At 45.4% G+C, this 23,082-nt stretch overlaps 1 protein-coding gene across 1 annotated transcript; it reads right to left on the bottom strand.

The window, feature by feature from the left end:
- Positions 1-1,862: 1,862 nt before the first annotated feature.
- Positions 1,863-17,991, bottom strand: LOC138365502 (thiol S-methyltransferase TMT1B-like). Its single transcript, XM_069325787.1, has 5 exons — positions 17,832-17,991; positions 17,225-17,385; positions 8,711-8,845; positions 4,622-4,740; positions 1,863-2,203 (listed from the first exon to the last, which is right to left on the bottom strand). Exons 1-5 carry the CDS (start codon positions 17,909-17,911, stop codon positions 1,943-1,945), a joined length of 756 nt encoding a protein of 251 aa, XP_069181888.1. The 5' UTR covers positions 17,912-17,991; the 3' UTR covers positions 1,863-1,942.
- Between the last annotated feature and the right edge of the window lie 5,091 nt (positions 17,992-23,082).

Here is a 23,082-nt window from a genome sequence, read left to right as displayed (position 1 = left end):
TACACCCAAAATAGGGTCTGCACCATTCATTAATGATGTTAGGTTGTTCAACATAGTACAACTGAATATGGTAATAATGGGACTAGGATGAACGATAATAGTTCAACTAGTCAATGTTAATATCCTACCCTGTTGTGGGTTGGCAATTATTAAATATTATACTGTGATCACTAGTGCAATATATATTAAATAATTCTCTATTTTGGAGAAATAATATACACAATTATTGATAATAGCCTCTTAATTAGCCTCTATGAAACTTCTAATATTATCTAGAAGTATTAAATATTATTAGTGACCTCACGAAATAAACTCCACAAAATTCGTAGATAATCTCTCGCGAGATTTAACACCACGAAATCCGTGAACAATCTCGCGACACAGCCACTAATTTGGCTGGTTTCAATATTAGCGCTGTCATTTCACAGAATAACATGCCACCAAATATCTGTGGGTGTGCATGAAACCGCTGACTAGGCTGATCTGAACTGAGCGGAGCTCGTGAACTCGTTCGAGGCAACGCCGCTGTCTTTGACTGCTGGCCTTTGTTTAAATCACACTGCACTAGTATATTTAATGAATCCACTGGTTAACTGGTTCATCCGGTACTAAGATGACCAAATGTGGGTTCAAAGGATCAAATAATCCGTCATCCGGTTCGAAGATGACCAAATAATGTGGGTACCGACCTGTGAGATTTATATTTATTTAAATTATATGAATTTATATTTACGTTAATTTATATACTTCGATAGCAATTTGTATAATGATAAGTGGACTGTATTTCTGCAATAATCTCATAATCTCACAAATCGATCCTCTACACATTAGGGGGGTTTATTAAATTTATATATACGCAGCCAATCAAACTACAGTATTAGACTACATACATTGAAGAGGTTCCTTATCTTATTTGTACAGCAGGCCTTAGTCCACCAGGTATAACCAGGATGTAGACACCACATTTTCCCTCTTTGAGGTAGCTTCCATCACCCTGGTAACTGATGCACAAAGCATGCTTCCTCGTCTTGACCTGTCAAAAGAGCGCTAGCTGTGAAGCCAGAATCCTAGTATATGACAGGTATATCAGAGAAAACACTGTACATGGAACAATGAAGACCTGGCTTAATTACCTTTAGTATGAGGCGATCTCGTGCTCTAACTGGTTCACCCTAACCCAATGACATTAATGATAGATAAATGGGTTTCGGTAGAACACTTAACTTGAATTTGTTGACAGTGTGTGATAATGGTACACCTTTGGTTTCCATAACACTTCGTCCAAGTAAAATTAACAGGAGCCGAATTGCTCCCTGCGCCTCTGGTCTCAGTATAAACAATGGCTGCCCCTCCCTCACCCCTGACGCCTGGCTTATATTGTCCAGATGACAGAAAGTGATAGAAGGGTCACATTTACTCTACTTTAATATTGATAATTAAGTTAATTTATATGAGATGTTTTTATGATGGTAAAGTCCAAAGACTAATGTATTTAAGAATAATTCCCACCATAATAGGTGGTGGTTTATAATAGTATGTGGTAATGATATTCCGTTTTCTATAGACAGTAATTCCACTACAAGTTACGTTTTCTACGGGTAACTTGTTATACAATACAGCAGCAATTATTATCTGTCTGTATGATATTATTATGTGGTGTCGGATTTTCCAACAATGATTTGTTTGGATGATAAAGTCAGTTCACTTTCCTGTAGACTTTACACAAAGGACCCGGCTCAGTCAAGTAGTTGGCGATTTGTTCGGGTAGGGCTGTAGATAAAAGATGCCAACAAACTGTTTAGAGATTACCTAAATTATGAAATTTTATTATTAGAAACATTTTGTGCGACTCTGGTTTGCTGTATATCAGATACTTTCCCCCTTGTTCTTCTCTATTTCTTTCCATTCGTAATTATTTTTATTTGTCTACTTCATTCATTTATTATTTCTCTGCCACACCCTTGAGGCTTGGCTTAACCAGCTGGAAGACAAAGTTGTCAATCGGGCTGTGGAAGCGTAGGGCCTGCACTTTGGAGAAACCTGCTTGTTGGATGGCTTCTAGCATGTCTCTTGTTAAGTAACAACCATCAAAGATGAAAGGCCATATCCCCGTTGATGACAGAAAAACCTGAATTTTCTGTCTAGTGGAATGTCGTTCTGTATCAAATTCCTTGATGTGTTCGCAGAAGTAATACTTTCCTCCCTGGAAGTAGATACAATATTACAATTATTTTGCAGGAGGTATCTCAAGGCCAGTTAGCTATTTTCAGCATATTGATCTTCACACTTTCATTACAATTTATATTTTATAATACCCCGTACATTAGTCTTTAAACAATATAATACTTTGAAATTAGATTTTCTTCTTAACATTCTTTCTTGATTAACCAAGATAAAATTAAAGATTACATTATTTCGATATTATACAATCTCTGTATGATATTTGCAAATACTGTATTACAAATTATAAAATAAATATTGCAATATTTCGGAGCAATTGCATTCAACTGCACCCTAAGATAAGACTACTGCAGCGAAGACTCGTATATATATATATTATATCTAACATTCACCTGAAACAGTACAGCACTCATGGCAGTGGCATGCCCCATGCCTTGTTGTTGTTGTTTTAGATTTAGCTTCTCAGAACGAAATATCCACGTAGCACTGGCTATAGTGAGCCCATGCTACATGGATATTTCGTTTATGATCCCCACGTACAAAATAGTAACAGGAATCGATAAAATTGATAGGGAAGAATTCCTGAGACCTGGAACTTCAAGAGCAAGAGGTCTCAGATTTAAACTAACTAAACAAAGCTGCCGAAGAAATATAAGAAAATTCACTTTCGCAAACAGAGTGGTAGACGGTTGGAACAAGTTAGGTGAAAAGGTGATGGAGGCCAAAAATGTCAGTAGTTTCAAAGCATTATATGACAAAGAGTGCTGGGAAGACGGGGCACCACGAGTGTAGGTTTTATCCTGTAACTACACTTAGGTAATTACCTGTTGAAGCTGTCAGACAATACCATTTGGAGCTATCTGCACATACCTGTTCCTCAACCGACAATCTACCCACGCCTGTTAAAGCAGTGTCCATACCTGTTAAGCTGCTGTCTGCTCACTCCTGTTAGAGCTCTCTGCCCACAGCTGAAAAGTTGTTGTCCACTGTTGTATCTTTGCTGTCTGCTGTCGTCCAAATCGGCTATTTCCATGCTATAACTGATGTCCACAGCTGTTGCTCTTTCTACACATTGTCTGCTGTCTGACCACAGCTGTTGAAGCTTTCTGCCCACACCAGTCAATGCCGTCCACACATACATTGTGTTGAGAAGTGCCTTACACCTACCATGAGATGTTCCACACCTGCTAAATCTCAGTTGATGTACCTGGCTATGTATCCAGATGACACTGCAATCCCAGCTTGGTGTAGATTGCAAGATAGCCTCACCTGACTATCCCTCCACCCACAGCGGCTGGAGGGTCTTCTTGGCCACTGCCACTGGTTGCCAGAGCTGTGGTGGTACCTCTGTCAATCTTACGGGCTCACCATAGCCCGTGCTACATGGAAATTTTAGTTCCGAGTAGCTAAATTTTAAACAGCAAAACAGCATACCTCTGTCAACCAAGTCTGTGTACAACTGTTGCCTGCAGACTTTTGATGAAACTTCAAGATGTGTGATGACATAGCTGTACTAATGCTATGTACCCATACTTGCTGTTATTCTACCGTGCTGTCACCTACTTCTGCTGTACATGTGTCCCCTGTTAGGAGTGATGTGAAGACTCCTAATGGTTGACTGTCTTCTCGTCAACCCCACAGGTGTGACCACCGCCTTGCATAGAATGTTGCCTTCACCGGCTACATTTGCAACTTGACAGTGTGTCTATATATAACCACAAGACCTTAAGTACTTTAGAAAATACTCACCTATTTGTATTCACCTAACTATGCTTACGGGGGCTGAGCTTTGGCTCTTTGGTCCTGCCTCTCAACTGTCAATCAACCGGTGTACAGATTCTGGAGCCTATTGGGCTGTTATCATATCTACATTTAAAACTGTATATGGAGTCTGCCACCACCACATCACTGTCTAATGCATTCCATCTGTTAACTACTCTGACATTAAATAAAATCTTTCTAATGCCTCTGTGGGTCATTTGGGTACTAAGTTTCCACATGTGTCCCCTTGTTCGTACTCCACTCAGGTTATATAGTTTGTCTTTGTCCACCCTGTCAACTTTCTTAAGTAGGGAAGTTGACTTCCTAGAAGTTGAAAACTTCCTAGCGTCAAATAGACGCTATGGGTCCAACAGAACAATGGTGTACATACTCGACTCCTAATCTAGAATCCTAGGTTCCATACACGAGCGGGGTAGAAATGATATACATTTCTCATCAACTGAAGCCTCTGTTCACCTAGCAGTAAATAGGTACCAGGAGTTAGGCAATTATTGTGCATTGCGCCCTGGCAAAGGTCAATGGTTGACCCATGGGGACCTTGATAAGTGTAAGTACAGGCTTCCTGTCCCTGACACCATGAAATAATGCAAAACATTATCTGGATAGGGATTTATAATTTAATATAGATTAAGATAACTATTGAAGACATTTTACTCACTGGAGCTAGTACACGGAGGATCTGCTGTATGACCTTGTTGATGTTCTCAACTGAGCAGAGAACAAATGTGCTAACCACCACGTCAATGCTGTTGTCTGCAACCATGTCCATGTTCTCCGCTGTGGAAATTTTAAAGTGATTAAAATCTTCAATGTTTCATTAGAACTCTTCCAATGTGGTATATCACCCAACCACAAAGACTGGTCATACATTAAAATCTGTTGTAAAATTTGCATGACATCATCAGATATAGATTTTCCATGGAGGCCCTTTGATAGCTTTCTGGTGCTTATGCCCTGGTAACATTAAGGAGGTCTCGCAGGAGGTATGCACCAAGAGACGAAGTCGTAGAACCCAAAGGAACCTGGAAACAAACCCAGAGGAGAGCCGAACTCAAATCAAACTCGTACTGGGAAAGGGGATATGAAAACCCCGAACCCTGCAACAGCAAACCCTGCCCCCGAGGGCACTAAGGCCCAGGCAGGATTGAACAGCCCAAGCCGACTACCTCCTAGCTCCGGAGGCCTTAAACCCAGGGCTCTGGGCAAAGTCATCCTCCACCCTTGAAGAAAAAGCAGAGTCCAAGGGAAAGGCATCAAAGAATGGGGGTCTGCTAGGAAGACCCAGAAGCCTCGGCGGGTGGATCAGGCTCAAAGGCCTTTGTCTCCGCATCGAATGGGGCAGCCTCTGGAGGCCAAGTCTCATTCCCAAGTAAACCCTGCCCTAACTCCAAAACCCTTAGACATTTCTAGCCGGCAGCAGGGTTGTGGGGGGGAGGGGAGGAACAGTGCGAACCACACTCACTGGGAAAGGACTTGAGGGCGCGAACTGAACCAAGGTCAGTTGCCTACCCGTCATGGAGTGCGGGCCCTGGTGTGGCTGCTGAAGGGGCTTGAGTGACGTGCTTTGCTGAGGGGCCCCCAGGCTGTGTTGGCCTGCAGTATGGGGGTGCCTATGCCCCCTGTCGTTTGCCAGGACTCTATTGGCCTGGAATTTTCCGGCAACGCTTCCTACCAGGCGATGGGAATGGTGATTCTGGACATGTTACGTGTTCCTGTGGAGGCCGTGTGTGTGGTGTGCAGCCGCTTGCTGGGAGGCGGACGATTGTGAAGTTCAGCTCCTCGGTGGTTTACCGTGATCTCGTAAGATGGGTGAACTTTCTCTCTTCCTGACAATGGTGGATCAGTGACTTTCTACGATCTTTGTAGTACGACGACGTATGTGGTGGTGCATGGGACGCCCTTCGAGTTCCCTGAGGACCTTCTCTGTCGGTACTTTGCCTGTTTTGGGCGAGTTCTTCATGTGTGGATGAACGCCGTCCCCATGTAGGACCATGTGGGACCCGCACTCTCGCCATGCGCCTCGGGGATCATATACCGTCCTCCATCATGCTGCTGGGTTTCCCTCTACGTGTGTTTCATGTGGGCCAGCCCCGGACGTATTTCAGGTGTGGCCTCCTGGGCCACCAGGCTGCGGGGTGTGAGGCGTGCTGGGTCACCCGTTAACCTCTTCCGAGAGGAGGATTTTCCCCCCGTTGTCCGCCCCGGGTCCGTCTCCACATGCTGGGATGTGTGTTGATTCCCTGCCGTCTGCTGCCCTGGTGTCGGATCCCGCGGCTCGCCTGGATGTAGATGTGGGTGTTGACGTGGGGGTTGGTGAGGCCCCGCCCCCTCCGCCGGCTTCCCCGCCTCGGTTGTTCCTGCCACAGCTGCCACCACCCATCCTGTCTCAGCCGCCCCTGCCTGCTACATCTCTGGATACGGTGTCTCCTGTCACTCTGGCTGTCCGCGAGGAGCTGTCTCCTATGGTATGTGGTCCGGAGCCCCTGGTTGTGGAAGCTGCGGTTCTCAGGGGTTGTGCTTTAAAAGCGTGCTCGCCAAAGGGTTCTGTTGTGGTGCAGGAAGATGGGAGTGTTGATGGGAGTGATTGCTCGGACGACCGGCAGCTTGTCTTGAAGCGATCGAGACGGGCTTGGAGTGTCTCCCCTTCATGGTGTGCCTTGGGAGGAGTATGGTGCTCCAGCATCCCCCGCCGTAGGTGACGGGGCTCTGAGTTGCTTCCTGTGCCTCCTGCTGTTGGATCCCCGCAATGGGTGGGGGGGGGGGGGGGTTGCCCCTGATGATCGAGACCTCATCACGGTGCTGAGGAAGGATGTGTACCGGGGGCCTCGGCTCCTGTGCTCGGTGGCGGGGACAATGCTGCGCCTACGTCCCCTATGGTTCCTCCTCCTTTGTTGCCCAGATCTGGGGGGAGCCTTGTCACAGCTGCCAAAGACATGATCTGTGAGGGTCAGGTGTTGGGACTTTCTCAGGATGCCCGGGTGCTTCCGATCCCATGGTGCTCTTCCACTATCTGGGTGCAGCGGCAGAGTAAGTTTATTTATGGGGTGCCAGATATATATGCCTCGGCCATGGGCGCCGCCTAGTGGCCAGGTACCCGATGACAACATGCTGATTTGAGAAGCATACTGCTTACACTTTCTGGCACGGGAGTTCCAGGAAAAATATACGTAGACGTCATAAACACAAGCGTTATCACGCTTGTGTTTCACACTTGTGTATCACGCGTTATCACGCTATCACAAACACGTTATCTCAAGATAACAACATACTGCCCTAAGGAGTGGCAAGTCTCCCAGCTCTAATGTCCACCTCTGTTTTTGTCGCTGCTCCTCTATCTACAGCTCATCGCGACCAGCACTTTTGAAACTTACCATTTTCAACATACGTGTGTCTCTTAACATCTGTACTGGTGCAGTAATCGCAAGGACAAACCCTTCATGCAAACTGCACCTACTATCAACAAAAAGAAGAACCAAGGTCAAAACAACTAATGCCCCTAAGTATGGGTCCCTAAAACCAAAACTGGGCAGCCCCAGTGTATTCAAGCGGGCGACCAACCTAGTGCATTGCAACAACAAAAACCTACCATGCAACGCGACAACCCCGCTTCACCCCTAAGAATTTCTGAGGAAGAATGGGTAAAGTGGAGAACGAATGGGGAACAAGTCTCGCACAACTCCGAGTCGAAGGTGTCACTGACTCAACAAACAGCATGACAGAGGCAAAACAGATGATCGTCACCCTGAGACAAGGGCAACGAACAACCTTCATTCTCACACACAGCGAGAGGGGACTCTGAAGACATATCCATATTAACACTGAGCCCCCAAGGGGTTTACCAGGACCCGCAGGGGGGGGTGTGTCCCCATGAGAAGTCCAGGCACTGGTTCTGCAAAAGCCGGTTGATCCCCCATCTATTACTGGGCAAACTAACCCCCTGTGACCTCCCCACCTCGATGGGGAGGGGGTGAATGAGCACCGTGTCGGTTTGATGACGTTTTGCTTGTTGCATTGTTTTTCTTCGGGAGAGTTCTTTGGCTCTGTTCGGCTTTGGGATGCAATATTCTACCAGTTGGGGTTTGTTTTGGGATGCTTACCTTATTGGGTGCCTTACCCCCGTCGATGGCAGACGTGAATATACTCTCAAAGAGTGGAGTTTTCATAGGCTGTTGCTCCCTGCGCCTCTCTCTGAGGAAGCCAGGTTTTGGCTCATGGTTCCCGGTAGGCAAGAACTCCATGTGATTAATGCCCCAGACTAATATAGCATATATCAGTCCAATAGCAAACAAACACAGAAACCTAGTTATATGCACCTGGCTCGGCTCCAATAACACTATATTACTGTACTGGCGAGTGTTTATCCATGCCTTGCCTACAGTATCTGCGAATTTTGCACTCAAAGACTACCTCATATAGAATTAGAGTACTGAACACATCAGTAATTAAAACATCAATAAACTCCAACTATAGACAGCATGCAGCACATTTGTTTAAATCCTTCAACATGTTAAATATAAAAAGCTAAAAATATATAAAAATATATATATATAAAAACACGTTATCATGTATACGTTTCACATAGTATATAACCTGGCATTTTTGTAGCAGAGTCAGAGCATATTAGTTTAAGGACTCGTGAGGTTTGAAAATGTATAGCACAAAGAAAAATTTAACAGAGACGGAAACACTTTTTTTTTAGTGCAAGTAAATTCAATGCACACAAAGCATTATACAAGACTAGATTTACCAGTGGAGACAATGATTTCTTCAGAGTGTATGTTGGGGAACTTTTTCCTGTTGTTGTCATAGTAGGCCTTGAAGTGTGGGTTGGGGTCCACCACAACTAGACGAGCCCCCTCAGGATAGTAAGCAAAGTTCGTCCCTGGCAATTACAAATGACATTAGCTATGAATGTTTACAATACAGTATCGATAAGCAGAAACATTTAATAAATAAGCAAATTGTTGAAATGTAAAGAAATTGTAATGAATGTAATGTAAATTAGTGATACAGAATTATGAATGTAAGTGACTGTGAATTAGTGATACAGAACTCTGAATGTAAATGAATGGGAATTAGTGATGCAGAACTCGGAATTAAAAACACTGTAATAGTGAACGTAAATAAAACTGACTTAAAACATAAGAATACAAAAATATGTACAAGGTATATTTATGCAAGGAGAGGTTCTGAAACTAACACCGAACACTTTGGCTGCGAGACTATGCCACATCTTCAAAGGACATTAATTGCGTGAAAAGCAATTGTGTGTTTACCAACATGGTTCCCAATACTGTATAGAGCAGCTTGGTTATAAATATTACCTCTATCATCAACAGATGGCATTCAAGGGCAAATGAGCTACTGAAAAATATTTTTTTGGTCCCCATAAAAGGGTAGTGAATGATAGTACATTTATTTGGAAAAAAAGAATGCAAACTTTATCAATATTGCTTTGCCACTCATAATAAATTACTTTGGTTTATTCCAGAGTTCTATAAGCTATATATGAGTATCTGGTTAATTTGAATCCAGCTATTATTGTTTGGCCAGTAGTTTATGCATTGCATGACCCAACTCATTGTCTGGTCTGTTATAACTCTTTGGATAAATATATTTTCTTTATCCTTTACATCTCAAAACACTGTGAAACATCTTAATTTAATAAATTTGTATTTATTAATATACTTACAGTATATAAAACCTTTATACCTTTGTTGATGACAACATCCCCCCAATATGGGTTTCTGTTGTTGTGGACAGGAAGCCTGGTAGGCCTAAGGTGGTGCCGTAAGGAAAGTGATTTGCCTTCCCCAGAAAGCAAGTTAGAATAGTCAACTAACTCATAATTTACTGCTAGGTGAACACCACCAACAGGTATAAAGAGAGGTTTCACTCTGCCCAGGAATAAAACTCCAGATCAATTGGCTCTTGACCAACTAGGCTGTTTCATTAAAATTTAAAAATATTTGGTGCTGTTTAGAGAGGTAAGATAGTGCTAATCAGCCCACTTAAATAAATAAATGTTTATTCAGGTAAGGTACATACAAGAGATTTTTAAAAATTGAAAGATTTATAGATAGAGCTAGTACATACAATGCCTAAAGCCACTATTACGCAAAGCGTTTCGGGCAGGAAAAACATTAATGACTAAAACTTAATACTAATTAAGTATAAAGAATAAAATGTGTTGAGAACAAATAAAAATAAAGATAAAAAAGGGGGAAACATGGCTGAAAAAGCAGCACAAATACAATTTGGTCGACAAACAGCGTTGTTTAAAAAAACAGACATGGGTTGACAATAGAGGGGTAAAGTAGGTTACAGGGAATTTATTAGGTAGTGCTTCGTTTTTATCTTAAACTGGTTGAGAGAGGTACAGTCTTTAACATGGTTGGGAAGGTCATTTCACATTCTGGGTCCCTTAATTTGTAGAGCATTTCTAGTTTGATTAAGTCGTACTCTTGGAATATAAAAACTGTATTTGTTTCTGGTGTGGTGCTCATGGGTTCTGTTACAACCTTCAATGAAGCTTTTGAGGTCAGGATTGGCATTACAGTTCAGTGTTTTATATATGTATAATACACATGAGAGAATGTGCAGTGACTTAATATCTAACATATTCAGAGATTTGAGCAGGGGTACCGAGTGATGTCTGGGGCCAGAGTTGGATATTGTCATAATAGCAGCTTTGTGTTGAGTAATTAGAGGACGTAAATGATTTTGGGTAGTAGAACCCCAAGCACAAATATCATAGTTGAGATATGGATAGATGAGGGAGTAATAGAGAGTCACCAGGGCAGGGCGGGGTTCATAATATCTGATCTTAGAAAGAATGCCAACTTCTTTTGCTGTGCTGAATGAACCATGAGACTGAGCCTGTTTAACCCTTAAACTGCTAAGTCATTTAAAAGTTGTACATCCAGGTATATATAAGAAAAATATTGACAATCCTTAATGATCAATCACATGTAGAAATCTGAGCAGAGGAGGAAATTGCAGAACCTGTAGTGAGTGAAACAGTGTAAGGGTTTAGCAAGTCTGGAAGGCACAGCTACTTTCAACAAAATTGTGTAAATCTGCCACATGTGTCTTATGAACAGGACAACCTTTGTACTTCACATTCTTATTACTATTTTATGGAAATCAACAGTTTTTCTCAGGTGCTGGTAATTGTCACACTTTTAATTTAAGGGCATGACCAGTTCCTCAGGCATAGCTTCTAAATACTGTATCTTTCAATATAATAACTATAACTGTACAAGGAAAATGGGACCATCAGAAGTTCCACTACATATTCTCAATTATTTTATGGGTGTAGCAGTGCAGTCTGACTTTGGGATGGTCAGATTATGTAGCACAATTTAGGGAGGGAGGATGTAGGGGGTGAGCTTGTACAATCAGCTTGTGGGAGGTGAGCTTATACAGCCTTGCTGTGGGAGGTGAGCTTGTACAGTCTGGCTGTGGGAGGTGAGGTTATACAGCCTTGCTGTGGGAGGTGAGGTTGTACAGTCTGGCTGTGGGAGGTGAGCTTGTACTCTCTGACTGTGGGAGGTGAGCTTGTACAGTCTGGCTGTGGGAGGTGAGGTTATACAGCCTTGCTGTGGGAGGTGAGCTTATACAGCCTTGCTGTGGGAGGTGAGCTTGTACAGTCTGGCTGTGGGAGGTGAGCTTGTACAGTCTGGCTGTGGGAGGTGAGCTTGTACAGTCTGGCTGTGGGAAGTGAGCTTGTACAGTCTGGCTGTGGGAGGTGAGCTTATACAGTCTGGCTGTGGGAGGTGAGGTTATACAGCCTTGCTGTAGGAGGTGAGCTTATACAGCCTTGCTGTGGGAGGTGAGCTTGTACAGTCTGGCTGTGGGAGGTGAGCTTGTACAGTCTGGCTGTGGGAGGTGAGCTTGTACAGTCTGGCTGTGGGAGGTGAGGTTATACATCCTTGCTGTGGGAGGTGAGCTTATACATCCTTGCTGTGGGAGGTGAGGTTATACAGCCTTGCTGTGGGAGGTGAGCTTGTACAGCCTTGCTGTGGGAGGTGAGCTTGTATACTCTGCCTGTGGGAGGTGAGGTTATACAGTCTGGCTGTGGGAGGTGAGCATATACAGCCTTGCTGTGGGAGGTGAGCATATACAGCCTTGCTGTGGGAGGTGAGCTTGTACAGTCTGGCTGTGGGAGGTGAGCATATACAGCCTGGCTGTGGGAGGTGAGCATATACAGCCTTGCTGTGGGAGGTGAGCTTGTAAAGTCTGGCTGTGGGAGGTGAGCTTGTACAGTCTGGCTGTGGGAGGTGAGCATATACAGCCTTGCTGTGGGAGGTGAGGTTATACAGCCTTGCTGTGGGAGGTGAGCTTGTATAGTCTGGCTGTGGGAGGTGAGGTTATACAGTCTGGCTGTGGGAGGTGAGCATATACAGCCTTGCTGTGGGAGGTGAACTTGTAAAGTCTGGCTGTGGGAGGTGAGCTTGTACAGTCTGGCTGTGGGAGGTGAGCTTGTACAGTCTGGCTGTGGGAGGTGAGCATATACAGCCTTGCTGTGGGAGGTGAGCATATACAGCCTTGCTGTGGGAGGTGAGCTTGTAAAGTCTGGCTGTGGGAGGTGAGCTTGTACAGTCTGGCTGTGGGAGGTGAGCATATACAGCCTTGCTGTGGGAGGTGAGGTTATACAGCCTTGCTGTGGGAGGTGAGCTTGTATAGTCTGGCTGTGGGAGGTGAGGTTATACAGTCTGGCTGTGGGAGGTGAGCATATACAGCCTTGCTGTGGGAGGTGAGCTTGTAAAGTCTGGCTGTGGGAGGTGAGCTTGTACAGTCTGGCTGTGGGAGGTGAGCTTATACAGTCTGGCTGTGGGAGGTGAGCATATACAGCCTTGCTGTGGGAGGTGAGCTTATACATCCTTGCTGTGGGAGGTGAGCTTGTACAGTCTGGCTGTGGGAGGTGAGCATATACAGCCTTGCTGTGGGAGGTGAGCTTATACAGCCTTGCTGTGGGAGGTGAGCTTGTACAGTCTGGCTGTGGGAAGTGAGCTTGTACAGTCTGGCTGTGGGAGGTGAGGTTATACAGCCTTGCTGTGGGAGGTGAGCTTGTACAGTCTGGCTGTGGGAGGTGAGCTTGTACAGTCTGGCTGTGGGAGGTGAGGTTACACAGCCTTGCTGTGGGAGGTGAGCTTATACAGCCTTGCTGTGGGAGGTGAGCTTGTACAGTCTGGCTGTGGGAGGTGAGGTTATACAGCCTTGCTGTGGGAGGTGAGCTTGTACAGTCTGGCTGTGGGAGGTGAGGTTATACAGCCTTGCTGTGGGAGGTGAGCTTGTACAGTCTGGCTGTGGGAGGTGAGCTTGTACCTTCTGACTGTGGGAGGTGAGCTTGTACAGTCTGGCTGTGGGAGGTGAGCTTATACATCCTTGCTGTGGGAGGTGAGCTTATACATCCTTGCTGTGGGAGGTGAGCTTATACATCCTTGCTGTGGGAGGTGAGGTTATACATCCTTGCTGTGGGAGGAGAGGTTATACATCCTTGCTGTGGGAGGTGAGCTTATACATCCTTGCTGTGGGAGGTGAGGTTATACATCCTTGCTGTGGGAGGTGAGCTTATACATCCTTGCTGTGGGAGGTGAGGTTATACAGTCTGGCTGTGGGAGGTGAGCTTATACAGCCTTGCTGTGGGAGGTGAGCTTGTACAGTCTGGCTGTGGGAAGTGAGCTTGTACAGTCTGGCTGTGGGAGGTGAGCTTGTACAGTCTGGCTGTGGGAGGTGAGCTTGTACAGTCTGGCTGTGGGAAGTGAGCTTGTACAGTCTGGCTGTGGGAGGTGAGCTTGTATAGTCTGGCTGTGGGAGGTGAGCTTGTACAGTCTGGCTGTGGGAGGTGAGGTTTTACAGCCTTGCTGTGGGAGGTGAGCTTGTACTGTCTGACTGTGGGAGGTGAGCTTGTACAATCTGGCTGTGGGAAGTGAGCTTGTAGAGTCTGGCTGTGGGAGGTGAGCTTATACACCCTTGCTGTGGGAGGTGAGCTTATACATCCTTGCTGTGGGAGGTGAGGTTATACAGCCTTGCTGTGGGAGGTGAGCTTGTACAGCCTTGCTGTGGGAGGTGAGCTTGTATAGTCTGCCTGTGGGAGGTGAGGTTATACAGTCTGGCTGTGGGAGGTGAGGTTATACAGTCTGGCTGTGGGAGGTGAGCTTATACATCCTTGCTGTGGGAGGTGAGCATATACATCCTTGCTGTGGGAGGTGAGCTTGTAAAGTCTGGCTGTGGGAGGTGAGCTTGTACAGTCTGGCTGTGGGAGGTGAGCTTATACAGTCTGGCTGTGGGAGGTGAGCATATACAGCCTTGCTGTGGGAGGTGAGCTTGTACAGTCTGGCTGTGGGAGGTGAGGTTATACAGCCTTGCTGTGGGAGGTGAGCTTGTACAGTCTGGCTGTGGGAGGTGAGGTTATACATCCTTGCTGTGGGAGGTGAGCTTGTACAGTCTGGCTGTGGGAGGTGAGCTTGTACTGTCTGGCTGTGGGAGGTGAGCTTGTACAGTCTGGCTGTGGGAGGTGAGCATATACAGCCTTGCTGTGGGAGGTGAGCATATACAGCCTTGCTTTGGGAGGTGAGCTTGTACAGTCTGGCTGTGGGAGGTGAGCATATACAGCCTTGCTGTGGGAGGTGAGCATATACAGCCTTGCTGTGGGAGGTGAGCTTGTAAAGTCTGGCTGTGGGAGGTGAGCTTGTACAGTCTGGCTGTGGGAGGTGAGCATATACAGCCTTGCTGTGGGAGGTGAGGTTATACAGCCTTGCTGTGGGAGGTGAGCTTGTATAGTCTGGCTGTGGGAGGTGAGGTTATACAGTCTGGCTGTGGGAGGTGAGCATATACAGCCTTGCTGTGGGAGGTGAGCTTGTAAAGTCTGGCTGTGGGAGGTGAGCTTGTACAGTCTGGCTGTGGGAGGTGAGCTTGTACAGTCTGGCTGTGGGAGGTGAGCATATACAGCCTTGCTGTGGGAGGTGAGCATATACAGCCTTGCTGTGGGAGGTGAGCTTGTAAAGTCTGGCTGTGGGAGGTGAGCTTGTACAGTCTGGCTGTGGGAGGTGAGCATATACAGCCTTGCTGTGGGAGGTGAGGTTATACAGCCTTGCTGTGAGAGGTGAGCTTGTATAGTCTGGCTGTGGGAGGTGAGGTTATACAGTCTGGCTGTGGGAGGTGAGCATATACAGCCTTGCTGTGGGAGGTGAGCTTGTAAAGTCTGGCTGTGGGAGGTGAGCTTGTACAATCTGGCTGTGGGAGGTGAGCTTATACAGTCTGGCTGTGGGAGGTGTGCATATACAGCCTTGCTGTGGGAGGTGAGCTTATACATCCTTGCTGTGGGAGGTGAGCTTGTACAGTCTGGCTGTGGGAGGTGAGCATATACAGCCTTGCTGTGGGAGGTGAGCTTATACAGTCTGGCTGTGGGAGGTGAGCTTGTACAGTCTGGCTGTGGGAGGTGAGCATATACAGCCTTGCTGTGGGAGGTGAGCTTGTACAGTCTGGCTGTGGGAGGTGAGCTTATACAGCCTTGCTGTGGGAGGTGAGCTTGTACAGTCTGGCTGTGGGAGGTGAGCTTATACAGTCTGGCTGTGAGAGGTGAGCTTATACAGTCTGGCTGTGGGAGGTGAGCTTGTACAGTCTGGCTGTGGGAGGTGAGCTTGTACAGTCTGGCTGTGGGAGGTGAGCTTATACATCCTTGCTGTGGGAGGTGAGCTTATACATCCTTGCTGTGGGAGGTGAGGTTATACAGCCTTGCTGTGGGAGGTGAGCTTGTACAGTCTGGCTGTGGGAGGTGAGCTTGTACAGTCTGGCTGTGGGAGGTGAGCTTGTACAGTCTGGCTGTGGGAGGTGAGCTTATACAGCCTTGCTGTTGGAGGTGAGCTTGTACAGACTTGCTGTGGGAGGTGAGCATATACAGCCTTGCTGTGGGAGGTGAGCATATACAGCCTTGCTGTGGGAGGTGAGCTTGTATAGTCTGGCTGTGGGAGGTGAGCTTGTACAGTCTGGCTGTGGGAGGTGAGGTTATACAGTCTGGCTGTGGGAGGTGAGGTTATACAGTCTGGCTGTGGGAGGTGAGGTTATACAGTCTGGCTGTGGGAGGTGAGGTTATACAGTCTGGCTGTGGGAGGTGAGCTTGTACAGTCTGGCTGTGGGAGGTGAGCTTGTACAGTCTGTCTGTGGGAGGTGAGGTTATACAGTCTGGCTGTGGGAGGTGAGCTTGTATAGTCTGGCTGTGGGAGGTGAGGTTATACAGTCTGGCTGTGGGAGGTGAGGTTATACAGTCTGGCTGTGGGAGGTGAGGTTATACAGTCTGGCTGTGGGAGGTGAGTTTGTACAGCCTTGCTGTGGGAGGTGAGTTTGCCACACTGCAGAAATGCAGAATAGAGCCAGTGAAGAGCAGGAGTGCCATAGGCACAAACAGATCACTAAGAACATCAGAGGTCTACGGTTGTTCAATATATCCTCCCAGCAAATACAAGAAGTATTACCGGAACAAAAGTGGGAAGTCTTCAAGAATAAACTGGACAAGAAGTGCCAGGTGATAATGAATATGTCTCTCCAAGGAACAGCCTGTTGGACCAAGCTCTGACCTGTCAAGCTTGGCCCCGGGCCGAGCAGGACAGGACCGGGCTTGGGAAGTAGAACCGCCAGACTCTTTCCAGGTATAAATATGGCAACAATGCAACAATGAAGGTGTTGGCAGGGAATGTGGCAACAATGAAGGTGATGATAAGTGAGTGACAACACAGGTGATGACAATGGGTGTAGCAACAACAATGGTGATAATGATTAGTGTAGGCAAGAATGAAAGTGATGATACTGAGTATGGCAATAATGAAGGGGATGAGTGTGGCAACAATGAAGGGGATGAGTGTGGCAATAATCAACGTGTTTCCAAGACCTTCCCAACGTCAGAAAATATAAATTCCCCAAACAGTCACCAATGTTAATTCCCAACGGGAAAAAAACAGAAGGTGAACTTCCGTTGATTCATTGTTCCATCAACGTCATATCCCCCCGGGGGAAAGGCCCGAGCTTCATTGCACCATCACATGCAATCGTCGAGGAAGCTTCACCAACCAAAATCAGCCTCACAATTATGCCTGAAAACAAATCAGCAAAAAAAAAAAACTAGGCTTACCAGAAGGCTTCGATTGTATCTTAAATTGTATCTTTTGGTTTCGATTGTATCTTTTGTATCTAAAAGGGTACAAAAATAAGATAAAAATAGACTTGCAGCCGTCAATAGAGGCCGGGTGTTTGTGCTCACCTGTACCGACGGCAATTTCGAGGATCTTGATAGCATTATGCTTCCTGAGCTCTGGGTCGTGGGACACCACCGTGCTCAGCTTAGAGAACACGTCCTTCTTCATTTCTTCCACCTTTGCGTGCGAGTGCTGGGTGAAGTAGTTCATGAACGATGCGAAGTACCTGCGGACGACCAGAAGTGGTGGGTGGCGGTACTGCTGCCGGGAGGAGGAGGCACACACAGAAAGATGGGAAGTAAGGAGAGAAGAACTCAAGAGAGGAGAGGAGAAACAAAGAGTCTGGAAGGTGGTGGGGAGAGAGAGAGAGAGAACGCGAAATTGAGATATAGATAGAGAGGGGAAAGGGAGGGAGGGAGGTAGACATTAGCTCAGACATTGACACAAACAAGCAGGGTGGGTCGAGCATTCCTAGCCTCATTACTCACATGTACCTGCACTTAATCCTTGGTTAGAATAACCCTGTTAGACTAACACCTCCGGCAGGACTTCTGGGCCCGAAACAGCTGCTTTGTATCTCATGTATTGGCACAATTATGTGGTTTCATCTTCACCCAAATTTATATTCAGAACGAGATCAAGAACATCACATCCTTGTCAAGGTAAACTAACCTATGTCTTAAGTCGGGCCAAAATTTCTTGAGCACCCAGATCACCACCACAACACATAAAGCAGTCACTAAATAACTCATTATTCACGTTTTCTTTTGGACTTTTAAGTCCTACACTTAAATGAAATTAGGACGTGAGATGTCACGTAAATTTATCTGTCGGTTAAGGGGGCATATCATTCTAAATCGTTATAAATTAAAAGTTGTTCAATTTGCTTGTAAATTTTTTTATGAAATGGTTATAGAAAGGGCTGCAACTGGTCCAAGTTTCACCATCACACCCTAAACAGAAAAGGAGAAAAAAAATACACAACGTATTATGCAACGAATGTTCAACATTCTCAAATAATCTCAGGGAACACATGTGTCAACTAAAATGTCTACTATGTGCTGTAGAAGCACAAACTCTTGTAATAATTGTAATATGTATGTGCAATATATTTATATTTAAATTTTTTTTTTTTCTTTTTTTTTTCCTTTTTTTTTTTGCCAATATTTTTTTCTCGTTTGTTATCAAGGGATTTGCATGAAACTTGCACACCTTGCTCAATGAATGCCTATCTGCAAGGGTGCCAATTATGAACGAAATCTGTCAAAGTCAAGCTCAGCTACAGGTGGCCGAACTTGGATCTTTATTTTACTCTGGAAAGTAATTTACACCTTCGAATTACTTCAGAGCTTTCATTTATTAATCAATTTACATGCAAATTACACCTTATATGTAGCGTTTGTGCTTCTACAGAATCTAGTAGAGATTTTAGTCCAAAGTCTATTTGTTGATTTTATAAAAATTTATAAATATCATATATTGCATATTTTTTTAGAAGGGTAACTTTGAAAAATTATATTATAGCACTAAACACTTTTTTGATAAAACTGATCACTAGAATCCTTTATTATGTGCTTAATTTAATATCTGAGTGTTATAGATATGATTTTAGTTGACACATGTGTTCCCTGAAACTATTTGAAAATTCGTTGCATAATTCGTTGTTTAATTTTTTTCTCCTTTTCTGTTTAGGGTGTGATGATGAAACTTGGACCAGCTGCAGCCCTTTCTATAACCATTTCATAAAAAAATTTATAAGCAAATTGAACCACTTTTAATTTTACATTGATATGCCCCCTTAACTAGTGTTTATTTAGGCTATATTAATACACTTTCGTAATTAAAAAGTGACACTTGACAATCAATGTTATCGGAAAAATGAATATGTATGGTAACGGTCGCGATGATTGCCCAGCCAGCACTGAGGGTGTGTGGCCAGGTCTGGGTGGCTCAGTCAAGGCTACCCAGCCAATCACACACAGAAGTCTGTGTTGCCGGTTACACCACGCGAACACTGAGCCCTCCCGTGGGCCCCCGCTCCCAACCCCAAGACACACGTAGACAGCGTTCTGGGGTCACGGGCTCCAGGTTCGATTTCCGGTCGATGCAAAAACAAATTGGTGGTTTATTTCACCTGATGCCTCTGTTCGTATAGTAGTAGGTAGATACCTGGGAGTTATACTGCTGGTACAGGCTGCAACCTGGACCTGCATGTGTATGAAAAATACGTACTAAATATGATAGAAGAAACAAATAGGTCGGGAGTGAGTACATTTGACAGCCGACGGTTAGCAAGGCTAACAGCTGAATCCTGCAAGGACAAATAGTAAATGCACATGCCCATACTTCCTACTACATTTATCCTCGGAACTTAATCACTAGTTTCAACCACCTCCCCTCCCCCTCCATGCCCCAAAGCTCCACAAATCCCACTCCACCACGTCCCTGGCAGCCCAGTGAACCAGACACCCCCCTTCCCCCCCCCCCCCCCTCTTGCAGTCAAACCCTAGTAACGTATCTGGAGAGAAGGGACTTCGTGACAAACTGTCAACATGGGTTCAGGGAGGGTAAACTCTTGCCTTACTGACTTAATATAATTCTACGATCAGGTGACAAAGTTTAAGCAAGAAAGAGAAGAATGGGCGGACTGCATTTTCTTGGACTGTCGGAAAGCCTTTGACACAGTACCCCATAAGAGGCTGGTGCATAAGCTGGAGAAATAGGCAGGAATAACTGGTAGGTGCTCCAGTGGATAAGGGAGTACCTAAGCAATAGATGTGGTGCCAACTGAGAAGGTCTCAAGAGTTTGCTAGGGGCATGGTACAGTTCTCGTGTGTGACGTATCTAAGGCGATCAACCGTCTTTGATCACGAGGAGTGGACTGAAAGCTATGGCAGAGCTCTGGGGTCTTTTGGTTTAGTTAACTAAGGGCTGGGAAGTGGACGAAGGAGAGAGATTACCCCATCCCACCACTAGGGAGCAGAGAAGGATGAGTTACAGTGAGGGGTGAGACCTCAAATTGGCGTTAAGTCACCAGTGGAGTCCCATATGGCTCTGTACTTGGACCTGTCCTGTTTCTGAAATACGTAAATGATCTCCCAGAGGGTATAGACTCATTCCTCTCAATGTTTGTTGACGATGCCAAAATCATGAGAAGGATTTAGACAGAGGAAGACAGCTTGAGGCTTCAAGAAGACCTGGACAAACTGAAAGAATGGTCGAACAAATGGATATTACAGTTTAACCCAAGCAAATGTAATGAAATGAAGATAGGTGTAGGAAGCAGGAGGCCAGATGCAAGGTATCATTTGGTGGATGAAATTCTTAAAGAATCAGAAAGACCTGGAGGTTGATATCACGTCAGACCTATCCCCTGAAGCTCATATCAAGATAATAACATAAGCGGCATATATCAGGTTGGCCAACATAAGAACAGCCTTTAGAAACTTGTGTAAGGAATCATTCAGAACTTTGTATACCACATATGTCGGACCAATCTTGGAGTATGCAGCTCCAGCATTGAGTCCATATCTAGTCAAGCATAAGACTAAACTGGAAAAGGTTCAAAGGTTTGCCACGAGACTAGTACCCGAACTGAGGGGCATGAGCTACGAGGAGAGACTTCGGGAATTAAACTTCACGTCGCTGGAAAACAGAAGTTAGAAGGAACATGATTACCACATACAAGATTCTCAAATGAGTTGATAGGGTACATAAAGTCAGACTATTTAACACAAGGGGCACGCACTAGGGGACACAGGTGGATTAACTAAGTGCCCAAATGAGCTATAAAGAAATAGAAAGAGCATTTTTAGTGTCAGAGTAGTTGATAAATGGAATGCATTTGGAAGTGATGTTTTGGAAGCAAGCTCAATACACAGTTTCAAGTGTAGATATGATAGAGCCCAATATGCTCAAGAACCTGAATATTCCTGAGCATTTTATTTTGCTTTAGGTCTATTAAAATGTATTAAACATTTTCGGTACATTGCCTCTGTACTAAGCAGCCTCTTCGGGCTGCTCATAGCCAATCAAAATGGTAATCAGTTTCCTCTTTTAGAGCATAAGCGTTGGCTAACTGTTCAATTCTCTCATGCATTCGAAAACCAATATAGGATAGGACCCATAGGAAACAGACCCTGAGAAATGCCTGTACTCACTGTAACCAAGAGACATGCAAGGTGGTGAGAGTTCAAGAGTCAGAGCTCAATTTTCCAGCACATATACGTGAATATACACATAAACACACCAACCTGTGGCCACCACCCGCTATACTCTCATAATTATTAATAGCATACTCGGGAGAAGAATGCATAGCAGTTTTGGGGAGAAACATAGCCTAGTGTTGCCAGCTACGGCTGGCGCCTGAACGGCACAATAATTGATTGTATAAGTAGTACTGACTTGCCAGCACAGACCTGAACGCATCATAAAGCATACTTTGCCACAACAACGCAAAGTTTGCTACAACAACGCAAAGTTTGCGACAACAGCGCAAAGTTTGTCACAACAGCGCAAACTTTGCCACAACAGAGCAGCGGGTTTGTGGTGGTGGAGACCAGGTAGGACGGTACACAATAATAATAATAATAATTTTATTTAGGTAAGGTACATACATAAAGAGATTTTACAAAGTTTGTTGGCTTTATAGATAGAGCTAGTACATACAATGCCTAAAGCCACTATTACGCAAAGCGTTTCGGGCAGGAAAAACATTAATGACTAAAGCTTAAAACTAATGGGTAAAAAGAATAAGATGTGTTGAGTACAAATAAAAATAGAGGTAAAAGAGGGGGGAACATTGTTGAAAAAGCAGCACAAATACAATTACAAATTATTACAGAAAATTACATTCAAACAGCGTTGATTTGAAAAAAAAAAAAAAAAACATACATGGGTTGACAACAGAGGGGTAAGGTGAGTTACAGGGAATTTATTAGACATGATACATAATGGGAGACGGCGCCGCTACGGTTTGTCTCGCTGGCGGACGTGGTGGTAAGAACGACAAGTGATGATGGTGGTGGTGACGGAGGTCCTGACGTTAGTTGTGGCGGAGGTCCTGACGTTAGTTGTGACGGAGGTCCTGACGTTAGTTGTGACGGAGGTCCTGACGTTAGTTGTGGCGGAGGTCCTGACGTTAGTTGTGACGGAGGTGCTGAGGTTAGTTGTGACGGAGGTCCTGACGTTAGTTGTGACGGAGGTCCTGACGTTAGTTGTGACGGAGGTGCTGACGTTAGTTGTGACGGAGGTCCTGACGTTAGTTGTGACGGAGGTCCTGACGTTAGTTGTGACGGAGGTCCTGACGTTAGTTGTGACGGAGGTGCTGACGTTAGTTGTGACGGAGGTGCTGACGTTAGTTGTGACGGAGGTGCTGACGTTAGTTGTGACGGAGGTGCTGACGTTAGTCTTGGAGGTTAGTCATTTTGGAGGTGCTGACGTTAGTTGTGACGGAGGTGCTGACGTTAGTTGTGACGGAGGTGCTGACGTTAGTTGTGACGGAGGTGCTGACGTTAGTTGTGACGGAGGTGCTGACGTTAGTTGTGACGGAGGTGCTGACGTTAGTTGTGACGGAGGTGCTGACGTTAGTTGTGACGGAGGTGCTGACGTTAGTCTTGGAGGTTAGTCATTTTGGAGGTGCTGACGTTAGTTGTGACGGAGGTGCTGACGTTAGTTGTGACGGAGGTCCTGACGTTAGTTGTGACGGAGGTGCTGACGTTAGTTGTGACGGAGGTGCTGACGTTAGTCTTGGAGGTTAGTCATTTTGGAGGTGCTGACGTTAGTTGTGACGGAGGTCCTGACGTTAGTTGTGACGGAGGTGGTGACGTTAGTTGTGACGGAGGTGCTGACGTTAGTCTTGGAGGTTAGTCATTTTGGAGGTGGTGACGTTAGTTGTGACGGAGGTCCTGACGTTAGTTGTGAC

The sequence above is a fragment of the Procambarus clarkii genome, chromosome 17 (assembly GCF_040958095.1).
Source record: "Procambarus clarkii isolate CNS0578487 chromosome 17, FALCON_Pclarkii_2.0, whole genome shotgun sequence".
Lineage (NCBI taxonomy): Eukaryota > Metazoa > Arthropoda > Malacostraca > Decapoda > Cambaridae > Procambarus > Procambarus clarkii.
This window is presented reverse-complemented; position numbering and strand designations above follow the sequence as displayed.

Excerpts from the sequence above, each read along its gene's own strand:
- LOC138365502 (XM_069325787.1), bottom strand. The coding sequence starts at position 17,911 with ATGAGTTATTTAGTGACTGCTTTATGTGTTGTGGTGGTGATCTGGGTG. Across the intron at positions 17,386-17,831 it reads TGGCCCGACTTAAGACATAG|GTACTTCGCATCGTTCATGA; the intron begins GTTAGTTTACCT and ends GGTCGTCCGCAG. Across the intron at positions 2,204-4,621 it reads TCCTCCGTGTACTAGCTCCA|GGAGGAAAGTATTACTTCTG; the intron begins GTGAGTAAAATG and ends ATCTACTTCCAG.